The 21,687-nt window shown below is 30.8% G+C and overlaps 1 protein-coding gene and 2 long non-coding RNA genes across 11 annotated transcripts; 2 read left to right on the top strand and 1 right to left on the bottom strand.

Annotated features, from left to right (window-relative positions):
* Positions 1-7,206: 7,206 nt before the first annotated feature.
* LOC111315792 (transcription factor bHLH81-like) lies at positions 7,207-11,465 on the top strand. Of its 3 annotated transcripts, none has more exons than XR_016330853.1 (6): positions 7,207-7,806; positions 8,173-8,316; positions 8,409-8,474; positions 8,828-8,914; positions 10,270-10,338; positions 10,604-10,667. XR_016330853.1 is itself a non-coding variant. In XM_022917806.2 (5 exons), the coding sequence occupies exons 1-5, from the start codon at positions 7,348-7,350 to the stop codon at positions 10,649-10,651; spliced, it is 786 nt and encodes a 261-aa protein (XP_022773541.1). In that variant the 5' UTR covers positions 7,215-7,347; the 3' UTR covers positions 10,652-11,101. The 3 variants fall into 3 exon arrangements, 1 of the variants encoding a protein (XP_022773541.1); XR_002693366.2 differs by lacking the exon at positions 8,828-8,914 and adding an exon at positions 11,212-11,465 and having other exon boundaries at positions 7,215-7,806; positions 10,604-10,932; XM_022917806.2 differs by lacking the exon at positions 8,828-8,914 and having other exon boundaries at positions 7,215-7,806; positions 10,604-11,101.
* A 572-nt stretch (positions 11,466-12,037) lies between these two features.
* Positions 12,038-17,717, top strand: LOC111315791 (uncharacterized). Of its 7 annotated transcripts, none has more exons than XR_016330855.1 (6): positions 12,039-12,863; positions 13,792-13,858; positions 14,801-14,835; positions 15,999-16,076; positions 16,391-16,440; positions 16,582-17,717. It is a non-coding gene; the product is annotated as an uncharacterized LOC111315791 (long non-coding RNA). The 7 variants fall into 7 exon arrangements; XR_016330856.1 differs by having other exon boundaries at positions 12,047-12,863; positions 16,894-17,717; XR_016330858.1 differs by lacking the exon at positions 14,801-14,835 and having other exon boundaries at positions 12,038-12,863.
* A 650-nt stretch (positions 17,718-18,367) lies between these two features.
* LOC149513121 (uncharacterized) lies at positions 18,368-21,231 on the bottom strand. Its single transcript, XR_016330860.1, has 2 exons — positions 19,562-21,231; positions 18,368-18,596 (listed from the first exon to the last, which is right to left on the bottom strand). It is a non-coding gene; the product is annotated as an uncharacterized LOC149513121 (long non-coding RNA).
* Between the last annotated feature and the right edge of the window lie 456 nt (positions 21,232-21,687).

The following is a 21,687-nucleotide window of genomic DNA, read 5'->3' as shown; positions in this document are numbered from 1 at the left end:
AGGCTAGATTTGACTCATTTTATAAGATTTGTCTTTTCTTGCTTTAGTGATCTCAATATTTTTAAGAGTATCAATTTATCAATTTTACCAATAGAAAAATTGAATTCTAAATTATTGTCTTGATTGTTTGAACATTTATTATTTCGAATACGGTGATGGGTGAGATATAAGAGGATAAATAAAGGCAATGGAATAAAAGAGGAAATTTAATAAAAATGGATTAGTCATTTTATTAAAATGTTGAAATATAAACACCAACATAAATGATTCTCAAATATTTATAAATATTTAAACGCTTGTATTATTTCTTAAAGTTCCTAAGATGACAGGCATTCATAAAAACTTCTTCAAAATTATGCCCTTGTGTGATTAGACAAAGGGTTCCTAATAACACTTAGCCTTGCTTTTTCATTGAAATTCACCAAACCAACTTTAACCAACTTTGCACTTTATATTTCAATGCTATGCAAATTTTTGTAGAATGGCCAGTAATCCCAAGATGATAGTCCCAAGTAGCACCAATCCCATTATAGCACTTGGGGTAGAGAGGCCTCAAAGGCTTTAAATAGATTTACAACCAAATGGCTTTTAATGAGTTAAGAGAGTAATTCAGTATATGTTATAAGGATTCGATCTATAAGAGCTTTTTCTCTTTTTACCCAATTTTTGGGTCTAGCAACTAACTAATTTATAGGTGTAGAGTTAGGTGGTTACATGATTGGTTGACAAGCATAAGGACTTGGGGAGAAGTTGTCTATGCTTGGATAATGAGGTTGGTGCATCGGTAAGGATAATATGGGTGAAGCTTCCAACTTGTTACCTCTCATGGATTACAACTTAAGCATCTCCTTATTTCTTTTTTAATACAGCCCTTTCATTTGCATTAGTTGCATCACCATCTTTAAGCTTGTCATTTTTTATTGGACTCCCAATTATCCCTTCAGAAATTATCATATCAGCAAAATTTTTGATGGCATTGCCAATCATTCTTTCACAGTATAGGGTTTTGAGAGTATTGACAAATAGAACTATAGTTTTCTTTTCAGTTAACGGGGTTAAACTTGAGTAGCCATGTCTCTTCACCTCTGGGCATATTTCTTAAAGCTTTTATTGGCCTTCTTTTTCATCCTTTAGAAAAAGTCTTACAATCTAGTGCCAAGTTTATAATATGCTTATATTATGCAATAAACGCTCTTGCTAATTCTCTCCAGCCATGAACATGAAACCTATCCAATTGCACAAACCATCTAGCAATTGAACCCAGTGTAACTACCTTGAAAGGCATAGATAAGTAGCTTTTCATCATATGTATGTGTGCAGTCATTTTGCAGTAGTACATAGTTATATGTGTTATAGGACATTTAGTTTCATCATATTTCTTAAACTCGAGCACTTTGAATTTTGGTGGAATCACCACATTAAAAACTAGGCATAGTCTAACAACATCCATTAATCCATAAAAATCTATACCTTTAATAGCTATAAGCCCCTTTTTTATGAAATCTATCTTTTGAGATTCAAGGCCTTCTTTAGTTTCTATAATATTTATCTTCAACTTCTCATGTTCTTTCGAATCATTTAGATTGGAAACTTGAATTGGATTAGATGTCTTGATATTAAAAATATGAGCAATATGAGTAGGAGTAGTAGTTGAAGCATGTCAATATGCATATAGGGGTAGCCTTTAGTAAATAGCATTTGATGTTAGGCACCTTGAGATGCTTATATTGAGTATGGACCAAAACCAAAAAGATATAATGGATCAATTTCATTTTGGACTATCATCTCTACCACCACTTTCTTCTCCTTATTCATGTTTTTCAACAACTTAGTAATAGTTTACAATTGCTCCTTCAATTCTTCTTATGCCTTTTCTACCTTTTGGATGCAAAAAGCTTGCACCTTTTCTATGATCCTTGCTTGGTATCTAGGGTTGTAGCATCTTAGATTACTCCAATATTGAGCTATATTTGAATCTTAATTTACCACAATTAGGGTGTATATTTAGAGAAATGTTTATGAAACCATCCAACTTCAGTTATGTATGAGAATGCATGAATGCAATAAGGAGGATATACCATATAATAATTGTTAACAAGAAAAATCTTTATTGAATTAAAAATTATGTTTAACCAAATCAAAAATTACATCCATAGAAAGTTTAAAGTTTATTGTGGAAAGAAATCCCTAATCTATCGATATTGGCCTTGTACTTATTGAAAAAATCTAATAGTCATTAGCCACGTGTTCCAACTAGTAGCAATCTTGTTTTCCACTCCTCAATCTCTTCTACCATGTTTTTGGCTTCATAAATAACCATAATGATTTGATCAAGCAGATATTCCAATTGGTCATGCTTTTTCATGTATGTATTTTTTGCTTGGTCACATTCTTTAGTCATAGCCCCCATTTGTGTTCTAATTTCAACAACAGCCCCATTCAGCATTTAGATATGGTTTTCTGCATTAGAGAGTGCATTTTCACTTTTTTGCACCTTTCTTTACAACTTTCTTTTTCTTTTAGAAGTTAGGCCAACTCACGAATGGTGGATGATTGTGTTATGTTAAGGTAAAAAAACATACTTTTCCAATTATCCCTTTCTTGTTTTAGTGCTTCAACTTCCCTTTTTAGCCTTTTCTTTGCAAGCTTCAACTCTTTAAACTTCTTTTTTTGGCTTGTAAGGGACTTTGCTAGGCTCCCTATAGATGTAATGAAGATTCTTTTTATTAAAATTATTTTGTGGCAGTCACTCTTTATGATAAATCTAATCATGTAAATGCATGCACATACAGTAAAAGAAAAGTTTTAGTAAACATAATATATACAAGAGAAAAAAATACAATTTAACAAATAGAATAATAATAAATGTCTCATCATGTGTCTTATTTAGGATTTTTTAACAAAAAGGGAAGACATGGCTTTAACTTAAGTTTGGCTCGTTAGGGTTTATTTACATATTAGGTTCAAAGGTTTAACAGTCTAAAGGCTCCTAAATTATTCCTTACATCATTGTCCATTACATAATAGTAAGGCACGCTAATCCTCACCACCATTATAAGCTCAAACGAAAAGAGGTTTAATTTAAGTGAGAGTTTTTGCTAGCTCACATAGAGGTCTCACCTTACGAGAATGTAGGTACTTGTTTTCCCCTAAGAAAGGAAAGAGCTCAGGTCTAGAGTTTATGCTTAATGCATATGTGGTGTGTTTGAGGAACCATGCCAATTTAAATAATCAAATAAAATAGTGCACATGAAAAATCAAAATATACAAAATAAACAAAAAAATCATAAGCTACAAAAATAAACAAATCGGTTAGTGCACATGAATAATCAAAAAATAAAACCATCAAAGCAAGGCTTAAGAAAACATATAACTAACTAATGGCTTGACTCTTTAATCTCTTCAATGGAGTTGCCAAACTATCATAATGTTTAGATTGGAGAACCTACCCATTAAACATAAAAAATATGGAGTTACCACCAATTTTTTTTAATTTATGTTTGATTAGCCACCTATATGAATCTATCCTTTTTAAGGTTATCCTAAGCTAAAACTAAGGGTTCTTAAAAAGAATATATTATGGTCTACATCAACAAACTAAGTTTAGGAGTCGATTACATACAAGGAAAGTTTTAGCACTCCATTACGCCCAAATTTGGTACTAAATTAATCACATGTTATATTGTTTAAGCCTTAATAAAAAATAGTGTTTTTATTAATTTTGACATTTTAATATTGGATAAAAGTCTTTAGGCTTTCACCAAAAAAGAAAATTTCCTTACTTCAAGAGTATTTAAGATAAACTTATTGTTTACTTTAAGAGACTTCGTCATCGGATTTATTAAATATCTTATGACAAAAACAATTTAGTTACATCTTTTTTATTTATTTACAAAAATTAATTACAAAGAATGATACAAACATATTTACAAGTTCTAATCATAAAATAATATGTTTACACTTTTCTAAAAAATATAATTCAATTTTTATTTACATAAATTAATAAGTGAAAAAAATAAAACCTAAATAAAAAATAAATACTGAACAAATAAATGAACTCTTTAAAAGCTTTTGTTTTTCATTCATCAATTCATAAAAAAAAAAAAATTCAAAATAATATTTTTTAAAAAAAAATTCATTTTTTCTTTGAGAGGTTTTAAAATCTATTTTAAATTTTTCATTTTTTTTCCAAATATTTTTTGCATTCATCAAAAAATCATTTTCAACATTCAATTTTGAAATCATTTTCTCGTATTTCATTTTCATTCACTAAAATTCCATAACCAACTCATCAAATGTATCTTGCATTTCATCAAAAGTATATAAATTTGAATCAGTTAAGTTAGAGGTTACCTGTGGCTCTTCAAGAGCCATGAGACATGATGCATTTTAGTTGAAAATTTTATTTTCATTTTGCTCATCCAACTTTCTCCATATTTCATTTAAAGTGGAGCAATTTGAGACCAAGTTGAAGTTATGAAAGTCAAGAGCTCCATAGAGAAAACATCCCTTCTTGAGGGGATTGATCTAGTCCATCTAGGTGAATGTTTCATGTTTTGCACTCTACTCACTAATTTGATCATATCTTGAGTTATATAAATCTAAATCACAAACCGTTGGAAGATTTAGAAACTAAACTTAAATAGTTTTCTATTTAATAAAATTCATCACCTAATTCATTGTATATAAATTATAATAAATTTTCAAAACTACCCTTTGTGCAATATTTAGATAACTACAAAATGTCTAGTAAAAATTTAAAATCTTTTCTTAAAAAATTTGGATTTTAATTTTGTTTGATCCATTAGAAAGTAGATTCAAAGAGCTTTTCAAATATATAAAATTCAAATATTAAAGTTTTATGAATTATTACAGAAAAATAAAAAAATTTCAATGTTGGAAAACTTTATTCTTGTAAAACAACTTTCTTAAGTTAATCTATTTCTCAAAACCAATATTATCAAATTGTATTTAATCCAAAATGAATAAGTTCACTTTAAAAACAACAATTGGACTTTCATTTAAGCTCAAATAAATAGTCTTTACAGATATATTTGGTTTGAGAAATATGAAAACAAAGAAATGTTTGTTTACACTATGAAAAACATATTATTTATTTAGTACCAAAATATAAAACTTAAGAACATATACTAAATAAATCTTTTTCAAAATCTTAATCAAGCTTATTTAGCTTAATGTTTTATCACTTCAAAATAAAGATTAATTCAAGGCTAACAAGTTTAATAGGTTAGTTTCTGAATTGCTGGTGATTTTTGTTGATGAGTTGAAGATGAAGAGAAGGCTTTAATTTTGTTGTCATCTTAGCCCAAGTCTTATAGACCTTTAGTTCAGACTTTGTTGGTAGGTAGATCTGCTTTTAAATAGATTATGTGACTGTCCTATTATGTGAGAATGAAAGGTTTATGGGAACACAAAACTCATCACCTAGAGGGAATACGCTAGCTGTAGAGGGTTTTGATTAAGAAGGACTCAAAAGAGGATTGATGGATCAAGAGTAAGATCTAAGTTAAGAGACAGAGATTACAGTGATATAAAATATTATTATTGTGGTGAAAAGGGACATATCCAAGTATACTACAAAAAGTTGAGAAGGGATATGGTTGTTTTCAAAAAGGTGAATGATGAAAAAAAATCGGATGAAGGAAATAATGACACTGCTACTATTATGTCTGATGATGATAATATCATTTTGACGACTTGTATGATGAGACTCAAACTTTGAAAGGTGACAAAAGATAAGTTTTGGATTCAACTGCTACAGTCTATGTCTGCAATGATAGGAGTTCTTTTGTTGAGTTGGAATAGAATGAAAAGGATGAAGATATTATGGTTGCTAACAATGAAAATGTATAGATTCAAGACATTAAAAGTGTTCACCTTAGATCTCATAATAGTGTTGTTAGGATACTTCATCATGTAAGGTATATACTGAGGTGTAACTACAATTTATTGCTTTCGATGAGTTAGCTTGTCGGGGTACACATACTATGGTAGTAATGATTGGTTGAAAGTGTACAAGAATGGCAGTGTGATTTTATAAGGGAATAGGATCAAAAATCACTTATACATGCTTTGATGGAGGCTATGTTGTTGAGATTCCTGTGAAAAAGGAAAAGAAAAAAGACAAGTGTGTTAGCTTTACAGATATTGTTGAAGTATTAAGATATTTAAGTTAAGAGAAAATTTGTTAGGATTTGTCTTGAATATTATAATCACACATCAAAAGTTACGTGAAGTTATAAGAGCTTGAGTTTATCTTGTATCCCACTTCAATAAAGTTATAAGATATTTCACCCTTATAATAAAAGATGTTTTAGTTTTAGTTTTAGTTTGATAATCTCATATAATTAAGTACTAAGAGAATAGCTAAATGAATAGACTATTAGAATAGTGTCATTAGATTTTAAGTTAAATTTTAAGTAAAAAATTTTCGATAACTTTTCTCATTCTAAAAGTTTTACAATTATAAAAATTTATTTATTAATGGATTAAGCTTAAAATAAATTATTTTGAATTTGATCAAAATAAATATATTTATATATTTTTTCTTAATTTAAACTTATTATTTTAAGTGCAGAATGTTAAGTGTGTGTTTTGATTTTTCAACAATAATAATTAAATTTTCATTAATTTAATATAAATAAAAAAATAAAATTTTCATTTGTTGCAATTACTAAGCACGGGGTAGGCGCAATTGTTACCTTCGCCCCCTCCTTAAATTTGCCACATCAAGCAAACAAAATTTTCCCCCAGTATAATCCACTCATCAGAGAAAGTGTATACACGTTCTTAAGCAGTGTCACCACGCGCATGCTGCTTTGAGTTGTCATTGGTCGGTGAACATCACGCTAAGCTTTTGTATCTGAAGCAAACTTTAAACTCTTTCCTTCAGGAGATTACCGTAAAGAAGTCTGAAAGAAAATCATAAGGTTGCAGCTTCTGGCCTTACAAGTTTTCCGTTCAACTAGAGCGAGCTTATCCACCGTTGGATGTTTCTTGTCTAAAGATATGTAATAACATCTGATGCTAACGAGCGGTCCAAAATCATGTAATGAAAAAAGCTTGCAAAAATAAGCAAATCCACGTGCAATATATGTACTGTAAATGTTTTATTTGTTTTATTTTTCTTTTTTTTTTGGCTAAAAAAAGAACTAACTGGTTTTATGTTAAAAGGTAAAGAGACCGAGAAGAGATAAACAATAAATAAATATATAATATTATATAAGGAAAGAGAAAGGGTTTCCACCATTTTCTCCATTGAGGCTGAATAGGTTCACAAACACCAATAAGAGAAAACGCTAGCTCCTGGAACTGAACCGAAAGCAGATGCAACCGACTCCTGGCGGCAGCAGCAGCTCTACTGGTGACGCTGGTGGTGGTGGTGAAGTGAGTCGAGGTGGACTCGCCCGCTTCCGCTCCGCTCCAGCCACCTGGTTAGAAGCCCTTCTTGAGGAAGAAGAAGAGGACCCTTTAAAGCCTAACCAGTGCTTGACTCAACTACTCACTGACAATTCAACAACACCCACCACTCGAAATTCTGTGCCTTTTCCTAACTCAGCGGATCCCGCTGGGTTGTTTGAACCTGCCTGTTTTCACAGGCAAAACAGTTCTCCTGCTGATTTTCTTGGGAATAATTCTGCTTCTGCCTCTGATGCCTACTTCTCTAACTTTGGAGTTCCAGCAAATTATGACTATTTATCGCCAACTGCCGATGTCTCTCCCTCGAGTAAGCGGGCTAGAGAACTTGATACGCAACACCCACCAACAAAGTTTCAGTCTCAGTTGGTAAGAGATTGCTATACTTTGTGAACTTGGAAGGGTTGTTGGTTTGCTTTTTCCCCATTTTATAATTTTCTTTTTCTATAATATGGTTTGTGAACTTATTTATGTTTCTGCCGTTTTTGAATTGCCTGTAAAAGGAATGGTATTGGTCTTGTTATTATAATCATTAAAGTCTACTTTTAATGGTACTGGAGTTTTAGGCTTTAAAATTTGTTATCAAAGCGGACCAACTAACAGGCATACATTTCTAGCCAAAAGCGGAAGGTCTAAAATTACTCCATCAAGCAAAATTATAGTATATGCTTGAGAGTTTCAATTGTTAGATTTTTGCATTACAATACCATTTTTTTCTTGAAAATTTTTGGGTAGAAAGGAGAGCAAAGTGGTCAGATTTCTAGCGGGTTATACAATTTGATAGATGGGGATATGGAGAAACTTTTGGAGGATTCCGTACCTTGCAGGGTCCGTGCCAAGCGTGGCTGTGCTACTCATCCTCGAAGCATTGCAGAAAGGGTAAGTGTATTCATTTATGAGTTCATCTATTGATAAGACATAAAATAGTGTTTCTGTGGAGTTCTAACTATTCATAGCCAATTTCTGGTTAGGTTCGGAGAACGCGGATTAGTGACCGGATCAGAAAGCTTCAGGAGCTTGTACCCAACATGGATAAGGTAGGTTATTCTTGGTATCAAGTGTGATCAAGACATTCAGAGGTTCCTAGGAAGACAGATTCTTTAAATTTTCAGATATTAACCTGTATTAGTAATCGCATTCTAATAAGTTTGATGCAAAATCCATTGATCTCTCTCTGGAAGAGACATATATGAGAAGAACAACTATACAACACTAGGTAGCATGATCATTGTAGTAGTTTTGTGCATGCAATTGTAAACTTGTTAGCATGGCATTCAAAACTGTCTCTTTATATCTAGACTCTACTTCCCAGATTCATATTTAAGGAAAATTCTAGGGATTTTGAGGAAAATGCTAGTTCAATTTGGTGGATGTTGTTTTATTTCAACAGGCCCAAAAAACAGAACAGAAACATTATGTTTATTTGCTGCCTTAGATTTAGAGGGTGAGACAAGCTGCCCCAAGTATTCATGATGAGGTACAGGATTTTTACATTGATAATTTCTATGTAAGATGTTTAATGTACCACTGTGTATTATACCATTTGGAGCTTGACTGCCTTGTTTTAAAGGCTCGATCACTGTTAGAAGAGAGGTGTGTTTGATTTTTGTGGTCGAATAATAAGCTGTCTTTATATTAATAGAAAGATGTATATCAACTTCATTATGAGGGCAAAGATTTTTTTTTTTTTTTTTTTTTTTGTGGAGGAAAGGCATTTGAAAGATCTATATCCTAAATTAAAAATTAGAAACTGTGATATCTAAGGAATAAGGATTGATTACCTTGTTGTGGCCAGATCTTTAAGTCAATCACTTTGAGTTTATCTTTTGTTGGAAAACTTTTCCCCCTTTTTTGTTCCTTTTGACTATCCAAAAGTCATAGGCAATAAGAAATTGAGTTGTGTAGGATGCAATGATACTAGATAGCTATAAACTCTAATTTGAGTAAACATGTACTTAACATATTCTTGACTATCCTATAAATTTATGTTCAGTTCAAGTGATAATTTTATCATATGTAATCTTCTTATGTAATCCATTTAAGTTTTTGGACCAAGAAAAGCTAGATGCATTACGTATTAGTTTGAGTTATGAAGAGGGAATTTCATTGGATTTTTTAGAACTAAGGATATTTACATTATATGAATTTTATGGTGAGTTCAAAATATTGATCTACGGAATGGATGTTTTATTCTACTTGATACAATACCTTAATAGAAACTTTATATATCTATGGATGTGGTTTATTCTCTGGTGTTACAAGGTTGAACTTAATAAGGTTTAAAGTCTATGAAGTTTTTTGTAAGAAGGTTTTTAAGCTTTTTTTTTTTTTTTTTCTATCAAGATCATTGTTTCATTCTCCTTGTCTTCTTTTTTATTATGTAAGTGATGAGTGAAAAAAAGGCCTAGTTTGTTGTTGTTACTGTTGTGATTTTGGTGATGCCAGGAGATTGAGAGAGAATGGGAGCTTTCATAAAGAGGCTGAGTGCAAATAACATAATAAGTGGCGGCTGAGTCCTCCATTTGACTTGGATTAGTCAAGTTCTGGCATTATGAAAATATCCCAACTTATGAAAGTATATTGAGAACAGGGTTTAAGTAAAATGAATTCATGACCATATGATTTAAGCTTTTGGTCTAAGTGATGTACTAAGTTTTCTGTCAATATATGCTTAATCAAATGCTTGTCTATCCCAAATCATCCGAACAGTAAAAAAAAGCAATGATCTGATTTTTCTATAATGTCAATGTTACATGCATAATTTTTTTGAAGAATATTAGGATTGTATTTTACACTATTTGATTTGGCATTTTTCTTTCGTGTACATTGCAGCAAACCAACACGGCAGACATGCTAGAAGAGGCCGTAGAGTACGTTAAATATCTTCAGAGACAGATTCGGGTACTCGATTATTAACTTGTCTGAAAAATTATCTATTTGATATTCAGAGAGAAGTGGTCTAAATTTTTAGACATGCAACCTCCCTCTGCCCCCTCTCCTTTCCCTGATCTTATCCATTTTTTTTTTTTTTTAAATTTTTATTTGTACTTCTCTGCTAGTTATTAATATGTAGTAAAGTGAAAAAGAAGGTAATACTGTGGTATATGACTGGTACTGCCATAAAAGGAAAAAAATATTGCCTACTGAGAAACCTGGATCTTTGCAGGAACTCACAGAGCATCAAAGGGAATGCAAATGCAAAACTAAAGAGTGACTGGTACCTAAATATTGGCTACCTAGTGCTTAGTGTAATTATCAGCTTTATAACCGTCCTGTCAAAGTACATTATGGTTGTTTCTGATAAAGTTATCTCGTAGATCCAGTTGTTTCTGATAAAGTTGCCTCGTAGATCCACATTGTATTTACAACACCTGCTATGTCGCATTCTTTTCTGCAATACGTAGATGTGGCTGTTCTGAAGCTACAATTACTCAAGAGTTCACGATCTGGATCTCTGCTTCACTTTCGCTTGTACTGCTCCTCAAAGATCACCTGGTATAATTTTAGTTGTACAATATTGTAGACTATAAAATATTTTTTAATTGACTACTTAGCTATTATTTTTAAATAAGATATTTGTTTCCCTTAATTCTTATTGTAAGTCTAGATTGTTGTATTCAATGAAATTCCTAATTTACATTTGAAGAATCTATTTTGCCAATAAGGATCTTTGCTTTAGATTTTTAGATTTCAGATACTTCTTGTTAACTTCTCATTGCAGAGGGATATTATATGAGGCAAAGAAATTTCTTACTTGTGAGGTTATTTTTACAGTTTCATATGATATCGATACTCCCTGGAGTTCAAAGGTCAGAAAAGAGTTGGAACAACACTTGTTTGGTCACTTGGTCTGCTGAATCTGTTGAATATGTGACTGAGCAAGTCTCAGTTGTGGTTGTAATTGTATAACAATGGGAAACAAGAGTGCAATACATAAATGTGACAACTTAGTTAGAGCTTTGGTTATTCTGCTGCAATGTCTAGATAACGTGATTTGGCTGAAAACTGATTAGTTGATTAAAGACTACAATTACTATAATGTTTATGATATAAAACAGTAATATTTTTGGAATTGTAGTTAATTTAGGTTTCAAAATCATGTTTGATACATAAGATAACGGATAAGATATGATGATAATCATCTCATATTATGTTTTACTTATATTTAAAGAAAATATAGGATTATAAAAAAAATTATCTTTTTGGTATAGGATGGTTTAATCTTTCTAAAATGAAAAAGATTATGTTTAATCAATGAGATTGAATTTATATATCTTATTATATTTTTAAAAATTATATTAATAATTTAAATTATATAAATTTAAAAAAAAATAATTTTAAATAATAAATAAATTATTTTATTATAATTTTTGTACACATAAAATATAAGATAAAATTATATTATTTAATTTAATTTAATTTAATTTATAATATTATTTTATTTTATATTATCATAATTTTGTACATCAAACACATCTAAAAATGTTAAATATAAACATGATATGCTGACATATGATTCTAGAATGTTAAATATAAACCTGATGTGCTGACATATGATTCTAGGTTCAGTTCTGAGTTTTAAGGAATTTGTACACTAGGTATCGCATAGAATGCCAGAGATTGCAGTATAACTGTGAATTACATTGGGATAAAAGTGAAAAATGGTAGAGAATTTACTAAAAAAGTTATGACAATATAGTTGATTGGTTTTGCGGTCTTCCCATGTATTTCTATTCCAAGGCTCTGAATGTACTGAAATTCTAGAGAAACTGTGGGATTAAAGGATTATTACAAATGTAATTTAACGTTATATCTATAGTACCAAACTTACTAGTTTTGACTTTTCAATTGACCAATATTGAGCCAACCACGTGTCATCAAATTCTTTCTTCTGTCTTTGCCCCTCTGGACAATCACCTTACCACTCTCACCGAATCCATTCAATGCTTTCACCATTCCGTTGCACTTACCTAAATCATTGAATCCTTCACTTTCAACCATTCACCTTCAACAAACAATCCCAAAATTTTCTTATCTTCTTCCCTTTCTTTCAATTAAAGCTTATCTTCAGGCATTTTTCCAGAAAGAAAATTTTTCTTCTCCCATCGAATACAAAGAAAAAAAAATACCTCCATGTTTTGAAAAACCATTACAAAAACAAAAAAAAAAAAAAATTGATGCACCGTGTGGATATTTCGCGGAGGCGCCAGGTAGGATGGTAGTGATATTCCCGACAGTAGTTATTGCTAGGAATAAGAAAGGATCCAGTGTGACACGTGTTCTTGCAAAATATTGATCGAAGGGTGAAGAAGGTTTTCGTTGAGGAGTTTTTGAGCACGAAGTACTTGGTGAAAAGCATGGAGAAACTGGCATTTCAAGATTCCACCCATTACTAACATTAGGAGTCATGATTGTGCTCGATTTTGGTAAAATGCACTCCTTCAGTCTGTTGCTTTTATTTTATTTTTTTTTAAATTTAATTTATTACTACTATTATTTATAGGATTTTTTTTAATTTTAAATTATCATCCCTTAAAAAATAGGGATATCATAATCATGATAACTGATATACTTTAAAATAATTTTTGTTTTTACTGAGGCAACTAGGTTAGGGTTTTTCTTTTTTTTTTTTTAATTACTACAGTATTTTTAAAATAAAAGTTGGCCTTTTTTTATTGATAGTGGAAGCTGATTGATGGAGTTGGATATGGTGATCGTGGTTTTTTTTTTTTTTATTTTCACTTATTTTTGTACTATTTGAAATTGTAATATTTGACTTAATGAAATATCATTGTCCTGTCTGTCCGCATTTGATTGTTTACATACACTAAAAATCTCCAATTTTTTGTGTGAAAATTTAATTTTTTGTAGCTTTATAGTGTTATGGTGGTAGAGTTGCATTGGCATCAACGCACATATAAAGGGATTGGTTGCTGATAAGTTTTGCGGTAAAATGATAGGAATAGGAAAAGGAAGAGGATAGGGGGCAAGAATTATTTTCTCATATGAAAATGTATATGAAATTTGGTGAACTTTATCATCCAAACAATTTGCAATCATAAATTAATTTCTTAATTTATATTGCATCTCAAGTTGATTCTTCATTTTGGTTATTTTTTTGAAATAAAAATTTTATTTCTTACTTTGAAAGCTTCAATCTTAGAATTTAATCCATATTGGAATAATGTCTACATCTAAAATTGTTTAGTGTTTCAGAAAGAAAATTATTAGTTTGCTTGGAACGCTGTGATTTTCAGTTCATTAAAGTTTGTTTCCTTTTAATATAATTCTATTTATTTACCTTTCTACTAACCTTTTACTGACCTTTACAACTAAAATTTGCTTTTGTGACAGTTTCATAAGCATTATTGTAATCTGCTTTCTTACTTTTCAGCCGAATGATATGGAATTAAAACAAAAAGTAAGCTATATCAACAATTTGAAACTTAACTTCTATTAGTACATGTGTTTACTTTTTGATTTATAGTAACATGTGAAAAGTATAATAACTTAAATTTTAACATACAATGTCTATGAAGTTATTACCATCATGCTTCACATGAAAATTTGATCCCTATGTATATGTTTCCTTGTTTATCAAATAAATTCATGTCTATTTTTATGTTTTAATTTGTGCTTCCACTATAAATGAGTTTGTGCTTGCTATGTTATAGAAGTGCACAAGATATCAATAGTGTTAGTTGATTTTCGAACTCTTATGCATTTCTTTTAATCTTTTATTCTGGCAAATATAAATTGTCTTTTATACAACTGTTGCTCACACCATGAAAAATGTAGAGGATTCTCAAACCTTTAACTTATTTTCTTACAACAATTTTTGGCATATATAGAACAAACACTTATTAGTACATCTAGGTAGATTGTTTAAGATAAATTCATAATTGTTCCTCCTAATAGTTTCGAAAATATTGCTAAGTTAACTTCTATAAATATATGTGTTCACTTTTTGAATAATTGACCAATTAGAATTGCCTCCATTGTATGTATATTGGAATTTTGAAACAATAGAAGTTTACCATAATCCATAATACATTATTTCACCTTATTGTTAAGTTAATCCATAATCCATAAATCCTTTTTTTGTTTTCCTTAAGGATTGTTTCCAGAGATTATCTTCAGCCTTTCAAAAAAATTTTTATTGATCCAATGATATGGAATGGGGCCAAAATCTTTTGTTACTCATATTTGCATATAGAAATAGGGAAAGAAGGAACATATGTTTGATTTTAATGGTCCTGTTGCCCTGTTGCCTTTCACAACTTTCTTGATTATATTTTTTGTTTATTAGTAAGTTTAAGAAGTTTCATGTTATTGACTCATTGTGGTTGGGAATGTGCTACAGTTAATACATGGTGCCGCAAAGGATGTAACTTTTGGGTGAGGAATTAATATCTCTTATGTGAGATTTTATGATATTGATTTATGACCATTTATGTAGAGGTCCCCCGTACTATGACCTTGAGACAAAATTCTAAAGTAGGTTTTTCTCTCAATGCATTCAACTATACTACATTGAGAAATCTAATAATGATATTGATGAACTTTATATCTACTGTCAATAATAATTGTTGACGAAAGTTAATTCTATCTTATAATATAATTATTGGAAGGAAAAAAGTTAATTGAGATGGTTAAGCTAAAATTTAACTTAAATAGTATTGATCGTAAATTGATTAGGAAGATCTAACACTAAATTAGTTGGCTTACTAGCAAAGATGAAGGAATAGAAATTCATAACCAATGTCACTTTTATATTTGACTTTTTTTTACGAGAAGTGCCCTGATTTTTTATTAGTTTTTAAGGTAGGCTACAGATCGATTGCTAGATTTCTTGCCCTTGGTTGTTGTGCTTTGCTACTCATACCAGGTTTTAATGTTTAAACTTAACAATTTCATGCATTTCCTTGGCTGAATATGTAAGTGTTCTTTTGTATTTTTTAAAAGTTGATGTCAATACTTTATTTTAACCATCTTTTAGGCCTTTCATAGTTGTAGATTTTATGAGTTTTTTTAACTTTTCTTTCTTTATTGTTATTTATTTTCACTTTTTAGCATTTGAACTTTAAGATAAACTCATCTCTTTCTTGAAATTACAAGGGATAAGTCTGTAGGAATATAAGTGAAATATCACCACATAAATAGCAGAATGAGTTTTGTTTTCTTATGAGACCCACATCCACTTATATGTATGCTTATACTCTTATCATACATGCATCCAAGCATACATGTATGTAAGTCGGGATGGATATTAATGACACTGAAGATCTTACGACATGGTTTATAAGCATAAATTCATATCATTGGCTGAATATATATGCTTATACTCTTACTATATGGGCATTGAATATGGTAGACCATTTATGATTGGAAATTTACCCTTTGATTTATTGAATGATACGATTTTTAGTATTGGAGGTGTTTTGTAGCTTCCACATGAGGTTCTCATCATTGTAAGAAATGCAGATTTTTAATTGTTTTCTAAATGCGTCGAAATTGGTGTTCTAATTATTCCTATGTCATTAATAGTTTCTCTCTGATAGGGTTTGGAGCAAGTTGTGGCAATCAAAGTAATAGCAGATCAATGTGCATTCTATAATTACAGATTTCTAGGGTGGCAGGTGCTTAACTCTCTCATTTTGGTTGGCCTAATTTATTATAGCATTCTACCCTTTGTTTTGGTGCAAATTGTTGATCTTTTGTTATTTTAAAAATCATAAAAAAATAAAAAAAAAAACTATCTTTGCTTGCTCAACCAATTAAATTTCAAATTTTTAATTGATTGAAGGAATAGTTGGCAAAACTATATTTTTGTGTGCAGACAATGTTGGCTACCAGTTAAGATCTTTTGGGTAGTTTGTGACAAATTTAGAGGTTTAATTGTTTTCACAGTCATATTTTAGCTAAAATCTTACTAATTGTACAACATTTGCAGGATACTCTTTACTTGCATTACGGTAGAATATTTTTGCTAAAAGCATACAGGTAAACTTGCTGCCATATTCAATCATAAATGACATATTACAAGTACTGTTTTCACTTTAGGTGTGAATAAATGTTTTTAATCTGCTTCATGAAATTTATGATTCCTCATAAGAAGCCTAAATATGTTTTTTGCTTTTTTAGGTAAATTAACATATAAAAGTGATATCTATGCATTTGGTGTTGTACTGCTGGAACTACTCTTAGGAAGAAAGCCTATAGAAAAACTGGCACCAACCCAGTGCCAATCTATTGTCACATGGGTATGCCTTGCTCTTTTGTTAGTTCACGAAAAAAAGATAGAATGTGTGATTTTAATATTTGTGGTCATTTTACATTAATAGTAGCTTTTGAGAATGTTTTCTAAGCTAAAAATTGCAAGGTTTTGTGGTCATTTTACATTAATATTTGTCAAAAAAGTATATTGTCATTATACATTTGACATTGAATTCCCAGGGCAACACGTGGGCATTCCACTAGTACATCATAAATCTTACTTTTCTTAGTGGGAAATATCAAAGAACTTTGATTTATACGAGGCAGGAGACTCCATTGACCTGAGTCTTGTTTCCTTGGTACTTTGGCCATTTGCAACTCTTCCTCAAATGTGAATTCTAGGATTGAGGATGCATACTAAGACGTTAGAGAATTGGCCGAATAACACTGTTTGAATATTACCATGCTGCTGGGCATTTTAAGGAGATAGATCAGGAATGGTGTATATAGGATGAGTGCTTTCTATATTTATTGTCTTCTAAGTCAGCAATAGTAGCCTGGAATTCGTAATCTGCTTCAGGATTGCATACCGGGGTGTTGAGTTGCGTTCTACACAAGCTTTTCACTTCCTTTGCATGTTATCCCTCCAAAGATCGTTGCTATTGATTTGACTAAAAGCTCATATCCTTCTTATTGGTAACTTTAAGTTGTGGTGAAATAGCATTTTATTGACCATTTTCTCGTATAGTGTTATATTTGCGAGAGGAAGAACTGAAGACCTATTATGTAAAAGGAATGCTTGTGGTTGTTTGTAGTCTTGCTAGTTTCCGTTGATTATTGTTTATGTGACTCACCTACTGCGAAGCACTTAGAAAAACACGGGGGGTTGGGAAGTTAGTCCAAGGTTATTTTGAATTTTATCTCTTCTTTATTGTTTAGTTGGAATTTGAATTGTTTCGGGCTTTGGTTTAGGCTGGAGTCTATTAATTTTTGTAGGCTAGAAGTAATATCAAGGTCAATTTCCTTAAAAGGTTTTTTCAAAGAAAAAGTAACTTCATGAGTTATTCAGGACTACAGAAGAATATAGGGAGATATCTCCATCAAAGCCTCTATTCTCTCGCATCACAATTGCAAAAATTAATTTTGAATATTGATTACATACATAATAGCAAAATTAACATGTTGGATGACCTTTCTCTTTTTAAAATTTTTACTACAATTACATTCTAACGTTGATGAATCATATTATACAAATACATAAACCTTAATTCAATTTCATTTATTAAATATATAAAATATCTGATTATATCAATTGCCCGAGTAACTTACACATTCTTTTCGATTGCAAAATTAAAAGAATCGTCAAGTATGACTTTTAAATTTTGCCTGCCTATAAGAGCTCAAGGATAGCCAAAACTCAAAAATTGAAAACCTTAAATACAAAGTGTCTTGACCGACCTCTTCCAACTCTTTTTATGCTTCATCCACCGTTTATTTCTCACATAAACAATAAAGAGACAGCTTAGAAAAGTACAATTGATGTGAATTATTGGCTAGGAGAACTTTAACAAAATATGTTATACTCTCTTTATGGTTAAGTAAATTATGAAAACAAATAGAAACATTATTACTTTATGAAAGACAAAGTGCATAAATATAGAAAATTTTGAATATGATAAAAAAAAAAAAAAAAACTTATGGATCATCATTAATATGACACAACAAGTTAATGATTTAAATAAATAAAAGCAATTATGATGATTATTGATAATAACAACAGAAAGTTAAGGAAATTAGTATACGACAAATAATCTTCTGCCAAATACATAAAGAATAAAGAATCAATAATGCCTTGCAGTTTGATGCATGCCTGAACAATGTGGTTCGCTTACATAATTCATGACATTTACGAGGCTTTTGATTCATCTTAGTATCATTGGCACCTATGCAATAATGAAACTCACAATTAGCACATTTGCCTTCTAGAAAAGCACTCACAGGAAAGAACGTATACCATCTGAGCTTTTCTTCTCTCTTACACTTGCCAATTAATCCATTTACAGCAGACATGATATAGGTGCCATGCAATTCACTTTCTTTAGCATTAGCCTAATCTTATAGTTTTCTTGCCTAACCCAATACACAGAAGAAATACAAATAATAAAACTTAATCGTGAAGCACACCAATGGCAAGAGGTAAAAGGCATTTGTGGTTCTTGCATTGAAGCCTCTTATTGTAAACTTGAAACATTTATAATTTTATAATATTTCACAGACAACAATTTCAACAAAATTATAAAAAATACAGTACAATACAATACCTCAAAACAAGAGGGCAATTTCCATCACAACAAATATTTTAAAAACTCTAAATCTAAGGTTTACAAAAACAAGGAATGGAGCACAAGAATCATAATAATTAGATTATTTGTGAACAAACAAAGAGGAGAATGGTAATTATTCATAAGATCCTGATACATTCATGAGAAATTAATGATAAGAATTTGCATTAACAAAAGGCATCAAATCATATGAAAAACAAATTTTATAGCACATTTAGCCTACCCCAAACCTTGTTCACTCTTGTTAGTAATCAAACCATGTTAACTCTTGTTAGTAATAAAGGAATCCAAAAAGCACATTGAAAGCTCATAGGATTGGTATGATTTAGATGCTTAAAGCTTTTCTAGAATTGAGAAATCAATGGGTGAGAAACATATCATACTTGCACATCAAAATGAACTTAAACCTATTTCTTATGACATTATAGAATAAATCTATGTCATTTCAAATTTTTGTTATTTATACATAAAGATTAATCAGGCAAGATGAAGCCTAGAATTATGTTATTGAATAATTTACATTCGTGTGCTTACCATGCTTACAACCACACAATGTGGGCACTTACCTGTTTGAAGATCCTAACTTCAGGGACAGATTTTTGTTTTCCAATGTTTCCTTGGCAACCAACTATAAAGTTGAGTACCAAATGTAACACCGAAGGATAATAAACCAAAAGTTTTCCACTCTTCTAAATATTGTCACCTTCAAAGCATCCAAACTAAAGAGTACTTAGCCATATTAGATAAAAAAAAAACATGTTCATCCAAAATAAAAAATGTAATGCTCAAGCTAATAGTCATGAAGTCTACTCCTTAATCATGATAAAGATGCTGGAAGAATATGGAGATTATTTAAGATAATAATCTCTTTGCTTTCTCCTTTGTAGAGCAATAGCAAAATTATATGCAGGTTCATACACAGAATCAACAATTAGTTCATTTAAAAGCAGAAAAAGTGAAAGAGGCCACAAATGCTATCACACATATTCTTTAGGTCCTTCCCCCTGCAAACGCACACAAGCACCCATCCACACAGATCAACTTTTGAGAAAATGAAGTGCCCACAATGTTTTTGGAGTTTTGGCACATATCACCACAATTATGGTGATAGACCATCACCTCTTTCCATTTTAGAACTTAACATTATTTTATACAATTTTGTCAAAACCATGTTATCAGATTTAAGCATATAGTCCGCATCTACTGTTATCTCAACCTTATGGAAAGACAAACATATCAAATAAAACTTAGATGCAAATTATATCAAATAAGACTTCATTCTAAATTATATCAATAAATCAACTTTGATGCAAATTATATACAATAAAACTTCATTCCAAATATAGTATCTTAAACATAAGAGGATGACCAAAAAAGACAAACAAATTTTTTAACCAATCAAAGCACCTTTCTCAGACAGACAAATCCCTTGATGGCTCTGAAAGGTAAGAAAACCCAAAGGATTTTTCATCCCCTAGAAGAAGAGGGCACATTCCTATTTAACTAAGCAAACAAATAAATTAAACTCACTCACAAAAAGCTCTACCCCAAGTTGATTTTCGGCCATTAACCCAAGAAAACCTAAAGGATTTGTCATCCCCCAAGGAAAGTCCCTAAGATCTCTTATGCTTTCACCGTTAACCCTAAATACTCCAACTGATAATAAGGCTCATAATATTAAAAGCTTAAACCTGAAACCTTACAATAATTTTCGGCAATAATAAGGAATGGGCACCGGCTTCCTAAGCGGGCCGCATGGGCCAACTGAGTTGGTTAAGCAGAAAGGACCGAAAAATAGGCTAGGGCATAATGGGTTTTCAGTGACTGGGTGATGGGTATTATAGAAAGGGAACAGAATTAAAGGAAGGAAGGAAGGAAGGAATGGATGAAGGGAGGCCAGCAATTTGGGAAGAGTGGAAAACAAAACAGAACATGAGAGAAGGAGACAAGGAGGAAAGAATAAAAACGCGAAAGAGAATAGAGTTGGGGAGATTAATTTTGGGAAAAAAATTAATGGCTTTTGATGCAGTAAGCGCCACTAAAATTTAATTGATAGTGGCGTTTAAAAGTTAAATGCCATTAAAGTATGGAAAATAGAGGCATTTGTTATTTACAAACACTGCTATTTTTCTTAATAGCGGACACCACAAACATTTCTATTTCATGGTAGGTCGTGGTATTTTTAAGTGAAATGCGGCTAAAAAATGCCACGAAAAGCTAAAATTCTTGTAGTGAGTTGAAAGTGTATTTATTACTTTCAAATAAAGTAATAAAACCTCTAATATTTTTAATGCCCGAAAATATATTTTTTCTTAGATAATAGTTTTGTAAATACATTAGCAAGCACTGAATGTTTCTAAGATATAAAAGGAAAAGAAGCACGAAACTTCAAAATATTGCAGCAGTCAACATTCTATGACTGATAGAAATTTTTCAAGAAAAATAATTTAGCTGAAATTGTTATATATATATATATATACACACAGTATACATGCATATAATTCAGGCAAAGGTAAGTTTCATTCTAGAACTTGCAAGTTACTATGTAGGTGTGTGGAAGGGAAGAGAAATACATAAAAGAAGAAGAGAATGAGAAATGAGTGTATAAAGGGTTGAAAGTTAATTTGTTAAAAATTAATTAAGTAGTTTGATTAAGGGATATTTTTACGATAAAAAAAATGGGTGTATGAAG

The sequence above is a fragment of the Durio zibethinus genome, chromosome 20 (assembly GCF_047325235.1).
Source record: "Durio zibethinus cultivar Kanyao isolate XHJ-2024 chromosome 20, ASM4732523v1, whole genome shotgun sequence".
Classification (NCBI taxonomy): Eukaryota; Viridiplantae; Streptophyta; class Magnoliopsida; order Malvales; family Malvaceae; genus Durio; species Durio zibethinus.
Note: the sequence above shows the minus strand (reverse complement) of the source record. Positions and strands in the feature narration are given on the sequence as shown.

What these genes read in the sequence shown, in the direction of transcription:
- LOC111315792 (XM_022917806.2), top strand. Translation starts at nt 7,348, where the DNA reads ATGCAACCGACTCCTGGCGGCAGCAGCAGCTCTACTGGTGACGCTGGT. An exon ending in TTGTACCCAACATGGATAAG is followed by an intron (nt 8,475 to 10,269) that starts GTAGGTTATTCT and finishes TGTACATTGCAG; the next exon opens with CAAACCAACACGGCAGACAT. An exon ending in ATCTTCAGAGACAGATTCGG is followed by an intron (nt 10,339 to 10,603) that starts GTACTCGATTAT and finishes GGATCTTTGCAG; the next exon opens with GAACTCACAGAGCATCAAAG.